The 20,655-nt window shown below is 45.4% G+C and overlaps 1 protein-coding gene across 2 annotated transcripts in view; it reads right to left on the minus strand.

The window, feature by feature from the left end:
• Positions 1-4,297: 4,297 nt before the first annotated feature.
• Positions 4,298-20,655, minus strand: part of LOC135912312 (uncharacterized) — a 112,680-nt gene continuing 96,322 nt past the window's right edge. For both annotated transcript variants that reach the window (XM_065444717.1, XM_065444706.1), the window contains 3 exons: positions 16,200-16,446; positions 6,492-6,585; positions 4,298-4,778 (listed from right to left, as the gene is read on the minus strand). In XM_065444717.1, the coding sequence (XP_065300789.1) occupies positions 4,647-4,778; positions 6,492-6,585; positions 16,200-16,446 (473 nt within the window). In that variant the 3' untranslated portion in view covers positions 4,298-4,646. The remainder of the gene's footprint in view (positions 4,779-6,491; positions 6,586-16,199; positions 16,447-20,655) is intronic.

Raw genomic sequence — 20,655 nt, forward strand, 5'->3', positions numbered from 1 at the left:
TCCCGGACCAGGACGAATTTTTCTTCAGCTTTGAGGCTTTTCTTTCGAGGAACCCGTATGGGTTTCTTTGTAGCAATAGCTACGAAAGGGTGGATGTCTCATTTTCCCTTTATTCATTACTTCTCTCCACCTTGCGGGTTTCCGCAGAACTACTACGTCAAAACTACCGACCTATCATAGCTGCAAGCCGGTGGCGTGAACCACAGCGCGCAATTCCTTCCTCTGCGTGGAATGACCACTGGTACGCTTGCACCGGAGTCTCCTCCAGTTCATAGCATAGCCTGCAAAGGTCCATTTAGAAAGCCGGCAGGGGCGGTGCAAATCATTATCCTTCATTTGCTCGAACGCGTATCGCACTTCAGGGTCGGAAGCCAACAGCCAAGCCACAGCAACGGAACCCAACGAGGACTACCCCTTCGCCGGTTCAACTCTTGGCTAAAGACAGGTTCGCTTTGGAAATAATTGAGAGGTGCGTGACGTGAGCATATTTTGCGGTGCCGCCCCGCTATCTCTGACAGGCTCGGATCCCCTTCCGAACCGTTATAAGATTCGGCCCCTGGGTTATGCTTCAGACAGTTGACATCGGCCATGTTGGCCCCCTACGAATGGCAGCGGCTAGCAATAGCTACATGCTGATTGCTGTTGACCATCTACCCAAATTTGTGGAGGTAGCCGTCATGCCTTCTCAAGCACCCAACTAAGTGAGCAGATTTTTGAGAGACAGATTTGAACTGAGGCATGGTCTTCCGAACATAAAAGCTGACAGTCACTTTAGCATACGCTAAAGAAGATAAATAAGAATAGGCTGGGGTGCGTTTGGCAGGCATTCTCAGATCATGAACAGCAGGCTGCCATTATCCGTCAAGAGAAAAGAGTATAACAGCTGTGTCTTACCAGTACTCACGTACGGGTCAGAAACCTCGAGGCTTACGAAAAGGGTTCTACTTAAATTGAGGACGATGCAACGAGCTATCGAAAGAAGAATGACGGGTGCAACGTCAAGGGATAAGAAAAGAGCAGATTGGGTGAGGGAACAAACCTGAGTTAATGATATCTCAGTTGAAATCAAGAAAAAATGGGCATGGGCAGAACATGTAATGAGGAGGGAAGATAACCGATGGTCATTAAGGGTTACGGACTGAATTCCAAGGGAAGGGAAGTGTGGCAGTAGGCGGCAGAAAGTTAGGTGGGCGGATGAGATTAAGAAATTTGCAGGGACGACATGGCCACAATTAGTACATGACCGGTGTAGTTGGAGAAGTATGGGAGAGGCCTTGGACCTGCAGTGGGCGTAACCAGGCTGATGATGATGATGAAAGAGGATGAAGGCCAAATCCTGCGCTTTCAGGCGTCTATACCTAAATTACGTGGCATTCTCATTCGAATGCGCTGGTCCTCCCTATTTGTTTTGTCACATCAAAGGTTGTGTGTTTGAGTGCCTTAATTACCCATATCCTAATTACCTGTGCCTTTATTTGCCTTAACATAAAAGGCCGAGGGTTCGACTCCAACTAATGGTCGCGGGTTCGAGCGCCTTATTCAACTCTATCTTAACTGTGCTTTAATTAATTTCGCTTTAATTACCACCTAATGTCATTGGTTCAAGCGTCCTAATTAGAGCTATACTAATGAACTGTGCCTTAATTCACGTTGCGCAAATAACACAAAAGGTCGCGAGTTCAACCTCCAATTTTGGTGCCATAACGCCGGACGGTGAAATTTACATTCATGAGCAATCTAAGGCTTTTTCCTTCATAATATCGGATCAAGAACCCACCTTCCGAAGCTCGGAACTCCACGCTTACCTACGCTGCGCAAGAGTTGAGCACCATCATGCCTCAGCGTACCACCTGCAAGCAAACGCCCTGGTGGAGAGCGTTAAGCAGACAATTCAAGCACGTTTGGCCCACTACTGAAGATATATTAAGAAAGGAGAAGAAGACTGGAACGAGCATCTACAGGCTGCTGCTTACTTCGTGAACGGTTCACTAAAAAGGTGAACTGTCACATCCCCGTACTAAAGCACGTGGCCAGCTGTCCCGACTAAACGCGATCAATCTGGATATGCCGACCAGATTACGACGCCCCGTCGCGCGGCAGACATCATGCCGCAATATTAGAGAAGAAGCTCACACGAGTGCTGCGAAAGCCCAAGACGTTCAAAAGCGTCATTACGACCGTCGCCATTTCCCACGTTGCAGTAGCAGATAGGAGATGAGGTGCGGGTCCAAGGAGATATTCGGCCACTGGGCAAGAAACGACGCGCCAAATTTTAAGGTCCCTTTGTGATTGCAGAATGCCCAGGGGAAGTAACTTGGTGTGTTCGCGCTCTGTTTTATTAGGGAAGTTTGGGCAGGAGCAGAATGAACAATTTTGCCGTCCACTTATCTCGTCTAAAGAAAAGCGCACATCGACAGCACTGACGTTTCTGTGCGCTGAGTTTCAAAAACGCAGTGCGGCCGAGTGTAATGGAGCGGAAGCACGAGCTTGGTAGCAAGGGGAAGGGGCAAGAGGAAAAAAAATGGGAGGGAGAACAGGCCGCGGTTCGCATCTTGCAATGTCCCTTTTTGCGATGGTACCGCCGTTATACGCTCGCAGTACTGAATTGGTTGGTTTTAACACTTCTGGCCCTGGCAGTAAGTCGTAGACTCACATGCGAAGCTGGCTTGCCTGCCGATCTAGTCTCTAATTATTATTACCTCCGGCTTGTGACAATGAGCTATGTTCGTCCAATCTCTTGCACTACTGTCTGTGCCGGCATCAAACACGTCAAAATTTTCTTCTTGCCTTTTTCTTACTTCGCCGACGCACACCAACTTGCGAAATGGTTCAGCGTGTGCAACAAACAACACCTCCTTCCAGAAGCTCAGCATTGCTTAAGTCGGTGCACGCGCTAACACTTTCTTACAGTGAAGCTGTTTCTTTTCGTGTTGCCAGTTCTTCCGGGTAGCGCCATACGCCTCGACATCGCATCTACCCTTTGGTCCTCCGGAGGCGATATATCATTTTGCTGTGCTACAGTGCCTGCTACTTTGCACATTTCTTGGGCTTTTTGCAATGTCAGTTGACTATCACACAAGATTTTTTTCAAGTACTCCGGAGTTCTTCGTGCTAAATACGACCTGGTCCCTTATTATTCATATTAGGCAATGTTCGAACTGTACCCATTGAGGTTTGCTTTTTATGTTCACGAACAAATTTTTAAAATTGTTTCCCATGCGCCTGCTTTTTTGATCGGAATGCATATCTCTCGTGAACCTCATTGCTTGCCTCGGAGCAATAGGCATACAATTTTCACCACGGTTCTGTAGTCGCTCTTGTGATCGTTCTACATAAACTGGAACATGCTGAAGATGTCCAGCGCCTCGTCCTCCGCAATGCTCAGGAGGAATGGCATTTTCGACGCTGCAGTCTTCGGCTGGTTTATTGCAGCTGTCACCTGCAAGAATAAACGAAATTTGTGCTTGGATTGCTTACAAGTTTCAGAGATGTTACGCTACAGCCGCAATGGCCTCAGTGTCTTCAGCAGTTCTATGCTCTCCTCGTGGGTCTGATTGCTCGCCGGCCTGCGAGGGTCACTTCTGACAATATATAACGAAGAGCAAAGGCGACACCTATACCAGCATGGCCAGAGCAGAAAGCACATGTCTTGAAAATGTTGCTTATGTAGGCATGATCTAGCGGCTGTCTGTACTGCGCATCACTGATGCGCACACGCACTGATGCAACCACTGAACGAGTACTATACCGATATTTGCAGAAATTATAGTCGATGTTCCAGATTGGTTAACTTTAGCGCAATGCTAACAATTTAACAAAAGTCATTGGACATGAATTGGAGTGGCTGCGCAAATACACTGAACTATAAAATAAAGAGAACACGTTTGAATTAGAAACGAACAGCGTCAACTAAGACGACCACGAGAGGGAGAACGACGCATGGCGCTTGTCGTGTGCCGTTCTCCCTCTCGTGGTCACCTTAGTTGGCGCTGTTCCTTCCTAATTCAAGTATGCGCCATTTAGCCCAAATGAATGTTGTTCTGAAGAATGCGTTTCTTCTAAATATGTATTGCGCAAGAACGATGCAATCGGTGGCGGAAATCATGAGTGCGTATTCCTGCCTCGTAAAAGTGTGTTACCAGATAGAAGTTCATCAGTTTGCGTTTATCTAAACTCTTACTACAGGTATCAAAACAATTTTACTGACAACAAAAATGAAACGCCTGAAGTACCGAGCGTTACATACGAATATTTCTGTAATTATTTGAAATTGTAAAGAATGCGCACGATTCGTGAGTCGCCAGAAATCTGCAGACGTTTATTATTGGGCTTCACTGCGCGGGATTTTGCGAACTACTAAACAATTACGTTCTGCATCATTCCTGACCATGCTCATCAAAGCAATGTCGAAATGCTCAGATGCCATATTGAACATATAAGTCTTTTTGTTTTTTAATTTGGCAACCAGTGCCGAGCACATCGTAAGCTGCTGTAGCGATCCCAGCAACGTCGCTTTGGGATGGAATTAACGCTGACGTGAGGTGGACGTCGACGCCTTAGTGAACGGTAAGCTGGGCGCCACCAGTTCGAGCGCGAACGGCCTGGCGCCCCCCCAGTGCGGCATCTCGGCCAGCCAGAAACACACGTCACGCCAAGCGCGCCGCTCCTCCTCGTCGGCGGCGCCGGCGAAATGTCTGTCGTACGCGTTGACCAGCGTCCTGGTCAGCGCCTCCAGGTACTCCATGTTGGTCCACGGGTGGAATCGCGAGAGGTCCTCGCTGCGCCCACAGCAAAGGTGAAGAGCAACCGAGGCGGTCAATTTTTCATGCTCAGAGTGAATGTTCTAGCTCCTACCAGACACAGCGTTCCAATGTGCAGGATAGTTCCTGTTAAAAACTAAACAAGCAATGCGTGCAGCATGCGTTGCTGCAAAAAAGAAAAAAAGAAATAGAAGAAAAGCAAAAACGAAAATATACGGCAAAACTACGAAGTGATAATTTTTCTCCTGCGAAGCAACATGTGTACCATTGCATGTTTCTAAGTGAGAAAATGATTGCTTACATTTACCTGTCACGCTATTTTGATCGCTGTATTGATTTGCGAAACGGCGTAATACTATCATACCATGAAAGTCTTGCTGTAGTGTACGCTTGTAGTTTGGGCATTTCCTGTTTTGCAGCCACATTTACATGAAAGACTGACGAGAATTTATATCTTTATCTGTAGGCACAAATAATGCTGCCTATTCAAATTTGTGCAATAATGATTGCAGGGGTGTGCGAATAGTGATTTTTGAGGGCGAACTGAATACGAATCAAATGGTGCCAGAAGCGAATCGAATCGAATATCGAATACTTTTTTTGAATATTTTTCGAATAACGAACAGCCGGTATCAAAATTTATGTAAGACCATGTTCTCATCCCAGTATTCTTAAGGTTAGCGAGTTTCTGTAATTACATGGTACGTTATGAAGACTTGTTTATTAAAAGCACTAATGCAGCATTAGAAGCGAGCAAGTACATTTTCGCATACACAGGCCTCTTCGGAGAGTGCGAATGATCGCTCTACAGCATGTAAGGTATGGCTTCGTAAGTGACTGTGCCCGCTGCACTACGGAAGTTCTCACGTTTTTTGTGCATACTATGCCATGGCACGGGGTGAAAATTTACTGCCCTTTTGCTGTAGTTTTATGTTTGTGCGGGCACAGTTGACGTTTTGAAATATACGATAAGTATTCGAAAATTATTCGCATTTACGGATAGTGACTATTCGATTCGAAGACTGAATCAAATAGGACGCTAATCTATTCGTTAATCAGAAGTTTCGAATATTCGCACACGCCTAAATAATTGTGTGTATAAAAAAGTGATGCTTTTGAAGGAGCCGTGATTCATGCATTAAAAACATTATAAGGGCCACAACACGTGGTTTTTTGCGCTTATATCATAATTCTAGCCATACACTTCAATACAGGCCTTGCAGAATAGACAGTCATAAAACTCAAGTAAAAAGTACATGAAAGTGAACGTTTCTTTTTTTCTTCTTGGTACATTCAAGCGCGCGCAGTTCATCATATTTCTCGAGTTAACTCACTTTGAAGATATAACTACAAACTGTAAGTAGTTTAAAACGTTGGAAGCAAGAGTATTTGTTAGCAAATAATTCTGGCTGTAGCATCTTAGTGGACTATTATTTGTAAATATACGAAAGCGGGTACACCTGTTGCTACGCACGTAAGTGTTCAGCGACCATCATGACTGAAAAGGAAATATAACTTGCAAGGACATGTCGGCGATTTTGCAAATAAAGTAGCTTCAAGCAAGACAAAAAGCACAATTCTGGCATGACATAACTTTTCACTAATCTAACTCAGCATAGTATATATCGCGCGACCTTATGTAGGCGTTCCTGCGTTGGTTTTGGAGCAAAGGGCTGTATCTGTAACGGGTTAAGCGAGTGACTGCATCCAGATTTTTTGCGGTATCCCAACCTGATGAAATGATAGACCATGGCGAATGTGTCCCCTAGTGCCGCTCTCTTCCTGGCAGGCAGTTTGGTCAGATCTGCGTACACCGGCTGGGAATCTGAAATAGAAAGGAGCGTCCAAGGAGAGCATATATAGATGGAGCCACATAATATACTGTCTACTTGTGAAGAAATGCTACAGGTGAGTTAGAAATAAGCAGACGGACAACGTGTTCACGTAAGTTTTATGTTCGTGCTTCTTACAGTACATTACTCCTACTTACTTAGTAGCCTAAGTCTTTATTGTAAATGCAATAGGATGTTACCTCTATATACTGTGGACCTTTCTCATACCAGAAAGCCCAAGGGAAAATTCAGGCGCCATTCTTTACGTGCATATATCTCAGCCGCGCATGCTTAATTTGGGCTAGATTATGTACGTGACTGCTGTACGAACGTCTCATGATAAGTGAGCATTCTAAAGCTCTTTGTAGTATGAAAATTGAGAAAAATGTTGAAAGGCGATTCAACCTCTAGTGAATGAAAGACAATGTCTTCCTGCGCGAGCTGGGGGCTTAAGAGGGGCGGACACACTACGCACGCCACTCTACCACTTCACACCTCAGGTGAGGGGGATAGGAGGAGCATCAAACTGCCTAAACGATTTTATTTCGCTCTCTCCGATCTCAGCCCACATATTTCCACTGCACATACCCGCATCAACGGCCCACATTTTTAGACTGCATAAACCCACGGGAACGGGCCACATCATTGCTAGAGGGCACTATCTACACCCTCTGGCGCCATTATCTGGCACCCATAGGAACAACTACACACTGCACTACTTTTGGAATCGGCCTAGATTCTTGTAGTGCACATAGCCGCTAAAAGTGACCTCACGTTTAGAGAGTCGTACCCATGGGAAAGGCTTTAGACGGCAGTGCCTTCAGGATGAGCCCATGCATTCGTACTCTAAATACCTTTGAATACCTTTAGAGTGCCCTACTTTCGAGAGGTCACGCACCTTTTTTAGAGTGTACATACTCATAGGAACACATCACATTGTTAGATTTCACTACTTTGTGGATCCGCCCACATGTTTAGGCTACCCTATCTGCGAAATCGGCCTACAAATTAACACGCATGCCCGATACGAAAAGGAGGAGGCAACTCATCAAGAACGACATTGTCCTCAAAATATGCCGGTTGCAACATCTATAGAAGTTGAAAGTGCTAGAAAAAACGGTAAGATTTAAAAATGCCCAACAATCGATGGCAGTCATGCTTTCCTTTCGGTGATACTGCATCTGTGGATACTGACTATACAAATGGACTGAGCATACTATCCCGCTTTCCAAGAGTATGCATAGCTGCATACTTTACCAAAATGACTGCTAGAAGATCACAGAAAACACTTACGACTATGGTTTGGGTACACTGTGGGAAGCCTCGGCAAAAAAGCTGTCTATGCGCTGGCGAGCGAGTTGATGCATTCCTCCCGGTCTAGGTGTAGTTAAACGCGTGCCTGCCGCTATTCTGCCGGGCGATTCAGACGGTGAGTAGGCTGAAGCATTTTTTCAATCGATCAATCAATATTTATTTTTTGACAAAACAATTAGAAGATGGGTATAAGTACACATTCGGAGGTCCCGAAGTAACAACTGTCGGGGGGACCTCCTAACAAAACACAAAAAGGGCGCCGGAGAAATGCAGAATTTGCCGCTGAGAAATCCCGGAGTAACGTTGTAATTACTGAAGATCGCTTGAAATACAGAATGACCCAACGCAATCGCAATCATCGAGGCTCAAGTGTTCAAGATGCCAAGACGGGCCCTCGCCCAGTATACACTACGTGTTCTGGTATTTTCTAGGTTTCCAAGACGCCCGTAACCACCGTCGTGGCGCTGCAAAAACCATGAAAGAGTGGCTCTTTGCGCCCGCAACAGCAGCTAGGGCCGCCGTAAAATTCAAGAGATACTTCGCCCGGGAAACTTGCGTGGCCGCACGAATCTTGGTGTTAAGAAGCGGGTTGAACCTTGCGCCACCGTCGAGGGCGCTGAAATTTTAGAAGCGTCTCGTCTTCGGCAGTGGTGGTGTGGTTCACACGCTCCCCTCTTCTGCATACGTGACTCATCTTCCCGCACCGTAACATAGTCCATAGATGCATCTATTTTTACTAGTAAATATTATTCATTAATCTCTGCAGGGCTCACTATGGGTGCTGAAGAAAGCGTTCGATCGTCATTAAAATCTGCAGCCGGTGTTTTTCGCAATGCATCATTTTACCTAGTTGGTCCATGAAAACTTCTCACACACCGATTCCCGCAGTGGGTGGGTTGTGTGTACATTTCATTTATTCTATCGCAAATTGAGAACAAATTTTACATTCGTGAAATCAATGGTGTGACGAATATTCGTCTGGTTGGGAGGATACATAATAAAAAGGTAAAACAAAGAGACGCCGATGAAAACTAGACAGGTCTAAAAAACTTGAAGACGTTTCGGCTTCGATACGGAAGCCTTTTTCGCAAATGAGTGGCTCGGCTCGGCGAGCTTACGTCAGTTTTATTACGTGAATAAGGCCAGTAGCGAAGTAAATGCAACAAGTATTATCTTTAAAAAACAATGACAGTGGATATATATAGGGATAAACGTCGGGATGTGCCACGTGTACCACTCTCCATGCGCGTGTTGGAATGGTTTGCAGAAAAGGGGCAGCCGCTGAGTAGGCCTACATAAGGTACTTGTAGGCGAGTATTTGAGGCACTGCCATTGCTGGAAGGAGACGCGAACTGATCCTAACTTCCCGTGCATTGGTTGTAGCACCATACACCTCAGAGAAAACCATTGTGAGAAGCACCGCCAGACCAAAACCAGAAAGTGCTCAACTCTGTCAGCTTGGAAGCACTGTCTTTACCGCAAAGGAGCACACAACAATGACGTGTTCCTGATTGTTGGGGACATCGTCGGTGTTAAACTAGTTGGAAAATGAAATGGTGCATCCAAAAGACTTCAATGAAACTTCATTAGACATACCAAAAAGCAGGGGATGGGCGGAGGGAGGCTCTCTGCACGCTGCGTGCCGTCAACGCCTTGGTGCCTTCATGCCTCAGGAGTTGGGCGTGGAGCAGGACCAACATAATCGCGCCAGTATATTACCCTCTGTGTTTTGCTGGAACACCATCCAAGAAGCACAGTCGGAATGCTAAGCCTTACTGTACTTTGGGTTCTGGTAGAAACTTTGTTTTTTCTTTGATTGGAGTACATTAACTTTGCTTATATAATAGCCTGCGCTCACAATTAATTTCAAGTAAACGTTGTAATCATATCTAATCTCCGATTTCTATAGTTATTTAGCGACATGTATTTTGTTTCTTTGATCAAGTTAACGTGCAGATCGAGTCAAGCGAAAGGTTTACTCGGCATTACGCCAGAGAGGCGAAACAAATCGCACTTATTACCCCCCCCCCCCCACCACTCCTCAAAACAATTTCGGCACAAACCATTTCAGAAGCACTGTCAATGCTATTAGCATTGAAGCAATGTGGTGGCACAACGTAGAGATCAGGCAAAATTGTTGCCGCCCGCCACACCAGCGCCGTTTGCTCCCATAGCAAGAAGATTCGAACGTCGATGGTCGTCTCCTTTCCCATCGGAGCGGCGGCTTGCCCGTTTGCGCCAACACTAGCCCAACTTTCTGAGTTGTCTACGGTGCTATCTGTTGTTGGGTTTACACGTCGGTAATCATGACCTCGTCATCCTGCAAACTTGGCACAAAATATTTTCGTGCGTAAGCAGTCTAGAGCTACGTCCCTCAGAAATATGTCCGTTCGTCTGTAACGCATGACATGGTGCGCTATATAGTGCATACATGGGGCCCTGTGCTCCTAGATTTCATGCAATAATTAGCAGAAGGAACTTCGCAGCTAGTTTCTACAGGAACTGTAATCGGGGTGTTTCAGCAAGCATGCGAATTATGCATAGAAGAAAAAATGTAGGAGGGAGCATTACGTCGCGCAGCCAGTCTTGGCAAAAGAACGCTCCCTGAGGCCGCAGTGGTGGCCCAATACGTCACCACTTGCGTCGAGATCACGGAGCAAAAATCGACATTTGCGCAGACGTTTGGTATCCAGTAGCTATGCCAGTAGTTTTGATTCGGCGCTTGCATGTTCAGCTGGCCTCTGCCTGCAGAGCGGAAGCTCGAAAACTAACTGCGCACTTTGATGTGCGATCATTTGTTGGGCCACCATGTTTGGCTTTAATCGCTGTGCGGTTGCCTTCAATAACAGTTGAACTTGAAGAAACTTCGTACGATATCGAAGAATTGTTCACTGAAGTGACGGCCTAATAATACTAGAAGACAGTTCAGCTTTACAGCCCAAGTCCCTTCACACTATCAAGGGGTTGGCGTCACTCAGACAAGCCGAGCGACAAGCGGATTCAGTTAAACACGTTAGGGAGATAGATGTGTTTTGTGCATACTAAGTCGCACGAATATACATCAATGAAAAAAGCCATGTAATGCCTTGTGAAAGTGTTAATACACAAAGATACAATGAAGATTCTTTTCCTGATGATAGATCAGTTGAGAAGACACAGCTAATAAAGATTACACGACATAGGACAATTTCAGAACAACACCTATGACTAGAATTATTAGCATGAAGCAAGGTGACTCCATAAGTCAATAGTTAAATACTTGTCAAAGCATGCCTTATGCCATTGGTTTCATTTATTTCCTGGCACCGCAATAAAAGATCATAGAATAATAAATTAGGAGGAGCACAAATAAACAAACATATAAATAAATAAATAAATAAGAGACAGCGATATATCAAAAGCGCGAAAGGACGGAAGACCAAGTAGGCTCAGCATAAATTGCTTTATTAAGCAGCCAATAGAGCATATGACGAACAAAATTTACGCGGAAAATGCACACCATAGACTAGGGAGTCTTACAAATAGCGCAACCAAGCGCCTTCGCGTACACAAGAGACCTCACTCTGCTTGCGGTGTCATGTACCCCATTTTCGTTCCCGGTGGCTTGGTTTGACTTGTAAGTTGGCCTCTTTTCCTTTCCCATTATTTATTGTGTGATGCATTGGTTTCACCATGAATGAAAAAGTGTTCATTCGGCCGCTTGCTCTGCCAATGATGACGCCGGAAATCTTAATCAAACTGATTTTGCGAGAGAGTCATTTGTGAGCGTGCAAAAGTGCCAGATGGTTCAAAGGGCGTGTCCAGTCGTCGTCAGAGCTACGCTTTCAGCCGCCGAAGACAATTGAAGCACCTCTCGGTTGTGCTCGACGAGACCGGTATGGTCAACGTAATTTTTGTTAGCTTAACTATTTCCGGAAAAAGGTTTCGCAGATGATCGCACTTGTCCCCCCAAAACACGTGCACGACGTCCTCGAATCTGTTCAATGGTGCCAACTTTTGCTGACTTACAATGTCCATCAGCATATCTATGCGCAAAATCAGGCGTCCTGCTTCAAGGTCGTAACCGTAGAACTTTGTTATATATGTTTCGTCTTCTTTCCCCATGGCAAGCTGCTCAATACTGGGACACATATCATTTACGCGCATTTCACGTGCCCTATAAAAGACTTTACCAAATGTGTTAGCGAAGTGTGCAGGTTTTTTTTTCTGGGTCAAAAATGCACGCAAGGCGATTTGAAACGAGGTGAACATTAAGCAACACATTCATTCTCTAGGCATAGGCTATCCATACCATTATAGATAAATGTTAGTTGGCTACCTCCTTCTCTTTAAGAAGTATGGTAAACGCGGTCATGTGTGAATATTTAATTATATAATTTGTATGCGCATGATGTTCACACTGGGAATAAAAAATTGTTGGAGTAAAAAAAATACGAATGAAATAGGCACCGCTGCTGCTTTTAATGCGCTTGTCCTCCTGTTGTGACGATTTCAAAAAATAAAGCGTAAGTATGAACTAAAAGCTGTGCGCGTCCGCGCCATCAATGCCGTAATAAAGCTTTTAGCCGTAATAAAATTTTAAGTGAAAAGATAGAGGCAACTCAAACGTCTCAAATGATGTGGGTAGCAGAACTCTGGTAATGACACTTTACATGGAGGAGGGAGATGCGTATGGCTTCGGCATAGCCGGTGGGGTCTCTGCCTTCACTTTGGAGGGGCTCGGGCGCTGGAGCGCCCCCCCCCCCCCCCCTCCTTAGTCGGCGCATATAATGTACACGGCAGCATAGAAATTCACCTCAGAGAATGTTGATGCTATCAGACAGGCATAGCAGCGCACATCAAAGCCCAAATTCACCTTGACCTCTCCACTTCACTGTAAAAACAGAGTTCCGGGAACTCTCTTCGAGGGACTATCTCCTTGTTCCATATTTCACTCCCTTTTCGAGAGTAAATCGACCCATTTGAGAGAGAGTAGAACTGCCCTTGACAGAATTTTACTGGTCCAACGGAAGGGAGTGCTAGTACTTTTCCGCAGAGTGCTAATACTCTCCCCACAAGAGTGGGGAGAGTATTCTTGCCAATAGAGTAAAAGCGCTCGCGATGTACGGCCATGGGCACGTTAGAAGAGATTCGCAATACTTACATGTGGCGAATATTTTATTCGTTCATAAGCAGCTCTTGCACTTATGCTTGGTGAATTGGATGCTATCTGTAGTTGCCGAGTTACACAAATGAAACATTTTTTTCCCTTTAAAAGGTCAGTCTTTATTGATCGGTCACAAGACAGACTGAATAATTATTTGAGAAACATACTGACACACACATAAAATTTGATTACAATGATGCCCATGAAGTTTACAACACATCTTGCAAAAAAAAAACGTAAATATATTCTCTAAAGTTTCAGCAGTATTACAGTGTAGAAATATCCTTTATTTTCAATTGGCTTCATCTTTTCAAATATAAAGTATATAATGCAAAGTTAAACATAGAACAATTGTGCGCAAAGTCACAAAGTATTGACGTTACGATCGAAGGGAAATATGCGCCAAATTACTGGCCAGCAAGCGCATTTCTGGCAGAAAACGTATGCACTTGTATGGCAGAGGTTACCAGATGAGCTGCTAAGCATGGGGCTGGTAACGTAGATAAATTGGTAGCGTCCTGTAAAACGTATGGATGTTCCTGACTGAGGGCACAGTGCATTTAGAAATGTGTCGGACACCTTCATGTGAGGCCGCACGTCTAGCTTTGGTTATAAATATTTCACATAAAGTTATTCATGTATGGCTGCACTTTATTGTTTCTAAGCGTGTCTTGTCGTGGTTCTGCAGGAATATCCCGCCCGGTCTCAAAGCAGCACAGAGGCGTATCATGTTTCCTGTTCGGTTCGAGTTCTCACGAAAGCAGTTTGTTGGTGCTCTTTGGATTCATCCGTTACACTTCCTGACAAATGAATAAACTTAGAATATTATTTAGTGTGCAGCAAAAGAACGTAAAATTGCAAGGAATATTGACATTAAAATCTTGCGCGTCAAATTTCATGTCATATATGGTGACTTTTCCTTCCGCAATACGGTATGAACGCTATACGTCTGAGGAACAGCTTGCGCAATTACATGATCAACTATTGTGACTAGTTGAAAATGCAATCTAACTAAAGCATAGCATGGCATCAGATGTGAACCAAAAATGAGATGGGATGAATATAATGCATCAATGGTGGCTTAAGCACCAGTACAGACAGGGCAGTGCCTCAAAAAGGCAAACAAGCAAATCATAAATTGGGAAAAACACCATACTGTTTTACATATCTCTTCCATGCCCGTGGATTATTATTCTTATTCAGCCTAAGATATGAATTACTCATGCGTTTTCAGTAAAATCAAGATAACGCACCCAACTGAGCTCTTGCAACCTGCAGCTGAATGCCTGCGACAATGTTTCTAACTAGCGCTGTCGTTGCACGCAACTTCAGTGGTCACAGATTACCCCTAGGCGAAAGAAACCATCAAGCGCGCGGCTTATTATAACGAAAGCATGCCGCCAACAAAATGACACCTTCTGTAATGTGACTCGTTATTTCAACAGCGTTCCGTACACAGTAGGCTGCCAAACTGAATAAATTCAGACACACAAAACGCACGCGAAGCACGCTCCTCATACACTCGGAATCATGGGCTGGAAAAGAAACCATTTTATGCGTCCCCTCGCCTCAGGTATTATTGAGCATACCATGGTTCTGGCAGCAGTCACGATTTTCAAAGCTCTTGCGGAGAGCGGCAAGTGATAAAATTACATGCACTTATCGCGACAACTGGCCTTTTTCTATTGACATCGAGAGACACAGTTCGTTTGCCTAGTCCGTTGTCAATTTAGCCGCCGCGACGACTTCCTGGCCATAGCATGTCAATACTCAGAATCTCAGGATTCACTTAACGTGGATGATTTGTTGTTATATCCAACGAATGATGAACGACTGCTCTTTTCACGGTGACGCAAGATGGCTGACACACGGCCTCCCTCGGATGGCCTTCATTGCTGCTCGCTGGATGGATCACTTTTCTCCGGTGCTGTGCTGTTACGCGATGTTGAGCGCGTGCGCGGTGGAGCAGCTCCGAGTGAAAGAGTAGAGCACTGGCTCCGCGTTCCTTTGAACTGTGGCTGCCTGTTCTCTTAGAAGCAAAACGGTGTGCTCTCTGCTCAGCGTGCGTGATTGATACATCGCCATGTTCGGGGCCAGCCTCCTACACTTGAAGCAGGAGCTTAGGCTACGTTTAGTCCTCTATTGCCGCAAGAGTAGAACGGGCATTCTACTCTCCCTCAGAAGGGCCGAGTGAAAAGAACGTTTCACTCTGTCCTTGCTGACGGGATGAACAATGCATTTATTTATTTATTTATTTTACTGAATACCTGCATCGCGTTGGAAGGCATTACAGCAGGGGGGTACATACATATCTACATCAATTGACACTCATTTCAATACACAAAGCGCGGTAAAACTTTTCATTACATTGTATACCAACAATATTTGACGGCCTGGTTGATATGGTTCACTCGACTCGACATTTTGCGAGAGTAAAACAATGCTTTGAAAAGTAAATCGACCGCTTTACTCCGGCGATAATCTTCATAGCTTTAGAGGGCTCAAGCGTTTCTTTTTTCCCGTAATATTTGGTCTTACGCACTCCTTATCTTATTTTGCCATCGTTGCTGTTCCCCTGTTTTCTTCCCGAATTCAATAAAAATCTACCTCCATTTAACCGTGTGAAAGTAAATGTAGACTGAAGCTGTCGCCGAAGTCAGACAAGCACGACCGACGTTAGACGACGTCAGAGAACTACCACCACCACAAGCGATGTGGTATTTTTCCTAATTCGCGGGGTTTATTTATCAGTCGGAAAAAATTAGTACGCATTTAGTACGTCACTGAACATACTGCAGTTAGATCTGCCTACGAATGCCCCATTGATACTTTGATAATTAGGACAGTACTTCTCGAGTTCGATAATTAATTACAATTACCTAATCGAAAATCAATGACGAAAAAATTACTGGCGGCTACTCCACTGTACTAGAAAGGACATGCCCTAGGTTTTCTTCGAGTAACACAATTGCCCTTTTTTAAATCTTGGTGTATGATAGTTGGGACAGCCTGTACATATGCGGCCCCATCTGCTTCTTTGAGCTGGCTCTGTCTTGTAAATGCACGCAGATTAAGTCTGTAGAAAGGGACATATTTTCTTCAAAATGGTTGTTGAGGCAAGCAAACAAGCTCGAAGCTGAACCTCACCTGTTGCTTGGCCGGCAAGAGTCATCCGCGCCGCAGAAAAGTCGACGATCGAGACCTGGACGCCAAATGCATGGACAAGAAGCGCGCGGCCATTCAGAACGAAAGGAACCACCTGGTCTTGCGCTTCGTTGACGAGAACATGAGCAGGTGTCAGGGCGCGGTGCTCGAACTCCAGGGCCGCCTCGCCCGCAGCAAGAGTGAGTGCCACCTGCTGAACCACTGAGCGGATCTGGAGGGCACTTTGGAACTGCGGTAGTAAAAGAGAGCGCATGAATAAAACATAGCTGTAGCTTAGCATGCGAAAAAAAAAAAAAACATATGACGATGACGATGCCTGAGCCACTTAAAAAAACGTAAAATCAATTTCGACTAATATGGTGTGGTCTCGAAGCTATTTTTTTTTTATTAATTTATCGCCAATAGGTTCTACATCAGAAAACAAAATGAAGATTAAAGTTGAATTTGGGAATTTCGGGACGAAAGCCGAGCGCTGTTCCGCCGGTATGACGTTGCGGATTTCAAGGTATTTCTTTCCTGCTGGGGCAGTTGTGGTTGAACAAATGTTCCTGAAGCTTGCTATTTTTGTCCGTGGCTTCCTTAGAATACATTGCCTTGGTCCAAGATAAATATTCGGGTATAAAAAAAGATTACTTAGGCCCGAGCACATGCTGTCAAAATCCATGACGTCGCGGCGAGCTGGTGGGGCAAATTCCAGACGGCGCCGCGCCCCGTCTTTCGTGTATGCATCTGTTCTGGCTTACCTACTTTCTGCAAGGGTGAGAGTGGGTTCTCAACTGCTAAAGAAGGATACGGTTCTGGTACAGATGAAGTAAGGTTTCTGCGTAGTGTCCCTTTGAAGGCACATTAATGAGACAATTTATTTGAGCTGTAATAGTAAATTTCCGTTCTACGGTACGAAAAATACCTACTAATGTTTACAAAAGAAGCCAAAACTTAAACTTAGCAATCTTCAGGAAGTTTTATTATGTCGCAATGGACCATATACGACAAAAAGCAAAAAAAATAACTAGCAGTTTTGCCCAAAAGATGAAGCATCAGTTGCGATAGTAAATTAGCAGACAGCCATATGATGTAAGGATGGTAGTTTTATCGGCCATATAAGATTGCAAACGTGCACTTATTAAATAAATTAACTAGCGTGGTGTCACGCGCGAGCAAGAAAAAATTGGAGGACGCTTAAGCTTCGCCTTCAAGAGTGGGACGCGACAGCGTTCCCGTCGACCCGCCAAGGGGTATAAGACAATGCGCTACGCACAGCAATCACTTACGATGCGCCCCGCATCGGACTTAGCGCCCACCTATCACGCGGTGAACGTCGAGCAACGCAGCGTTCGGCGCGACAACGAAACGTGCGCCTGAGCGAACGAAACGAACCAAAGAACTCGGTGTCTCGGAGGGAAAACGATCTACGCGAACGATCACGCCAAACGTCGTGATCGGCACGGGCAGAGAGATAGTAATCTAAACCGGAAGCACGGCGAAGCGTCGTCAGGGGAGAGGGAGTCCCGCGACGCGCCTGGCAGCGGTCCCAATGCGCGCGCGGCGCGCCTCCTGTCGGGGCAGCGCCGTACATTGAGAGGAGGGGGTCTTCTGTGTTTGCCGCAAGATGGCTCTGCGTGTGCGGAAAGCGCAAAAGAAATGCAGCGGAAACGCACTTCGCAACTCGTGTAATTGTGACTTCTGTACGTTACATGTTCATAATTACCGATATACACCGCAGTATAACTTTCCACGGCTGGTTTCGAAGGCAACACCGCATTCACTAGAGGCGCGTTTGCACCGCTTGGAAGCATCGAACTCGTGGCTGAGTGGCAGCGTCTCTGTCTCACACTCCGGAGACCTGGGTTCGATTCCCACCGGGCCAATCTTGGAAGTTGCTTTTTATTTATGAAGAGCCTGCCGTGATTTATCGCTCACGGTCAACGCCGCCGACGCCGACACCCGACGCCGACGACACCGGCTTTTCTGCGACACGAGCTCCTTAACGCTATCGCGTTAAAAAGGTGAACACATCCGACTCGACGACCACGGAAACTCGCTGTCGAGACGCTGGAGTGAGGAAGCGCGGTAGCAGCAGCGGGCGGATTCACCTTCGGGCTGCCTCTCGCTTCAACGTGAACTAAGCGGCGAAAACACAGCTCACAGGGCGTTAACACTCACATTCGGTCACCATCGCAGACCACTTTCAAGATAAGGCCCGCCGGCTGTGCCATTCGGAGCAGCCGCCGGAATAAAACACCCTCCCCCACCCTCCCTTCCCAACGGTACTTCGCGCGCGACAGAAGACCTCCCCACTTTCTTTCCTCCCCACTTTCTTTCCTCGCGCGCACGAGATGGTCGGCTCAGCTCGGCACGCTTTCACTCGCACATACAGCATACGGCGCTCAGCTACGATTTTGTCGCGCTTGGACGTTATGCGGAACATCGCGGCGGCGGCGGTGGCACAGATGGGCCTGGAGTGTCCATATAACTGCTATCGCAGTAGAATGCTTTAGAAATACCTCACGTAACGTCGATGTCCGATAGCAGGTGTTTCGTCTTCAAATAAAAAAAAACGCGAGCGTGTGAGGCTTCATTTTCTTTTCGTTTAATAATCCTCCGCGGTTTCCCCTATCGCAGCGACGCACATTTGCTAAAGGTGGGCCGGCGCCTTGCCACAGGTCGCGATCGACCTCTTTGCCGTGAAACCGACAAAAATAGACTGTTCAAACAACGCTAGTTGAGTGTAAGCCATACAATGTTTTTTTTTTTTTTAGTGTCGCTCTAGAACTCGACAAGCTTCTGAGATAATGTACTTATGTTCTTCATTACGTCCAGGTAACCAGTCGGTTTTAGACTACTGAAAGTCGCAGTAATAACAGCCGCAGGCTTGCGCAAAAGAAGAAACGTTTGCCGAAACGACACAGCTCTGTGTTCGGTGTCCCTCGTGGTCGACTGTTTTGTTTCGAGGCCTTGAGCACCACAGGTATATATAATTTTTATAGCGATAATGGAATATATTCTACGTGATTGTACATGTAATATAAAACAGTTGAAAATTGCAAGGACCTGCGAGGTTTATAGAAAGTTCTAGGCCACAAAACAAAGATAAGAACAAAAAAACGAACTCCAATTATTAAAGTTAAGCTGTGACAGAGAATCACTTTTATACGAATACAAAAGATCGCGGAGATTTGCACAGCACCTGCTGGTAGGCAGTCCTATTGCAATTTTTTTCGCGTCGAAGGAGTGAGCTTTTGTAACCAATGTGGTCGAACAGTTTTTTCACGTATATTGACAAGTGCTGCAGCGGCATAGTAACGCTCATACGCGATGTTATGATAAATAAATTTTAGGACATCAGATACAATAATAACTGTGCCAAGCGAAAATGGGGCAGAGAAAAACGTGCCGTCTTCAAGCATTTCAGTTATGCTGAGTGAGAATCTGCACTGTTTATGTAAAAATGGAGCTCCCTGCTTTTGTATTGCTTCAAGATATTGTTCAATAATTGCGTTGGCGGTTCGCACTGGCATAGGGGAATATTTAAAATTTATTATATTAAAACTTAACCGAAGGTTATCTTAGGATGATATAGCCTATCTGTGGACTTCACATGCTGGGTGCAAAAATCTGTCTCCTAAATATTGCAGTAAATTGCGATGCTCCAGTCGAACACGATGATTTCTACCTTTGGATTTAGGGGCACGATCCCATGAGCGTCTACTAGCTGATCTGAGGACGACGATGTGCCTTGCTGGATCTTGGCTGGCTTCCATGTTGCCCAGCCCTTGCTACCCTTTGTAAATAGTTTCGTTATTGTGCTTCGGCGTAGCATTTATTTGCTGTAGGCGCTGAGTAATCCTTCTGATGACGTAGCTACGTAGCGAACGCTACCTTAGATCTACTGCCACGCCGTCAGGTGATGACACGTCGCAGCCAGTTACTACTGCAACCACTGCCCAGTTTATCCCCACCTCACAACCCTACAATGCCGGGACCTTTTCCGGGGCAAACAGCGCTGATGAAAGTGAAGGGCCTGATGGAATCCCGAATTTGTTTCTCGTTCGGTATGCCTTATGGACTTCACGATACCTTACTCTTATCTTCAATAAATCACTAACTTCCGGCATAGTACCTTCATCATGGAAGATGGCTAAGGTGCTTCCGTTACATAAGTCAGGTAGTAAGCAGCATCTTTCTAACTACCGGCCAATATCTTTAACACCATATTCATGCAAAATACTAGAGCATATAATATACAAACACATTATGGAATTCCTTGAATCAAATAACATTCTCTCTAATGTGCAACATGGATTCAGACGCGGTTTTAGCACCATAACACAACTTGTCGAGTTCACGCATGACATAGCTTCTAACCTGGATAAGGGATTTCAAATTGACGCTATATTCATAGATTTTTCCAAAGCTTTCGATACCGTACTTCAATCAA

The sequence above is a fragment of the Dermacentor albipictus genome, chromosome 1, assembly GCF_038994185.2.
Source record: "Dermacentor albipictus isolate Rhodes 1998 colony chromosome 1, USDA_Dalb.pri_finalv2, whole genome shotgun sequence".
Classification (NCBI taxonomy): domain Eukaryota; kingdom Metazoa; phylum Arthropoda; class Arachnida; order Ixodida; family Ixodidae; genus Dermacentor; species Dermacentor albipictus.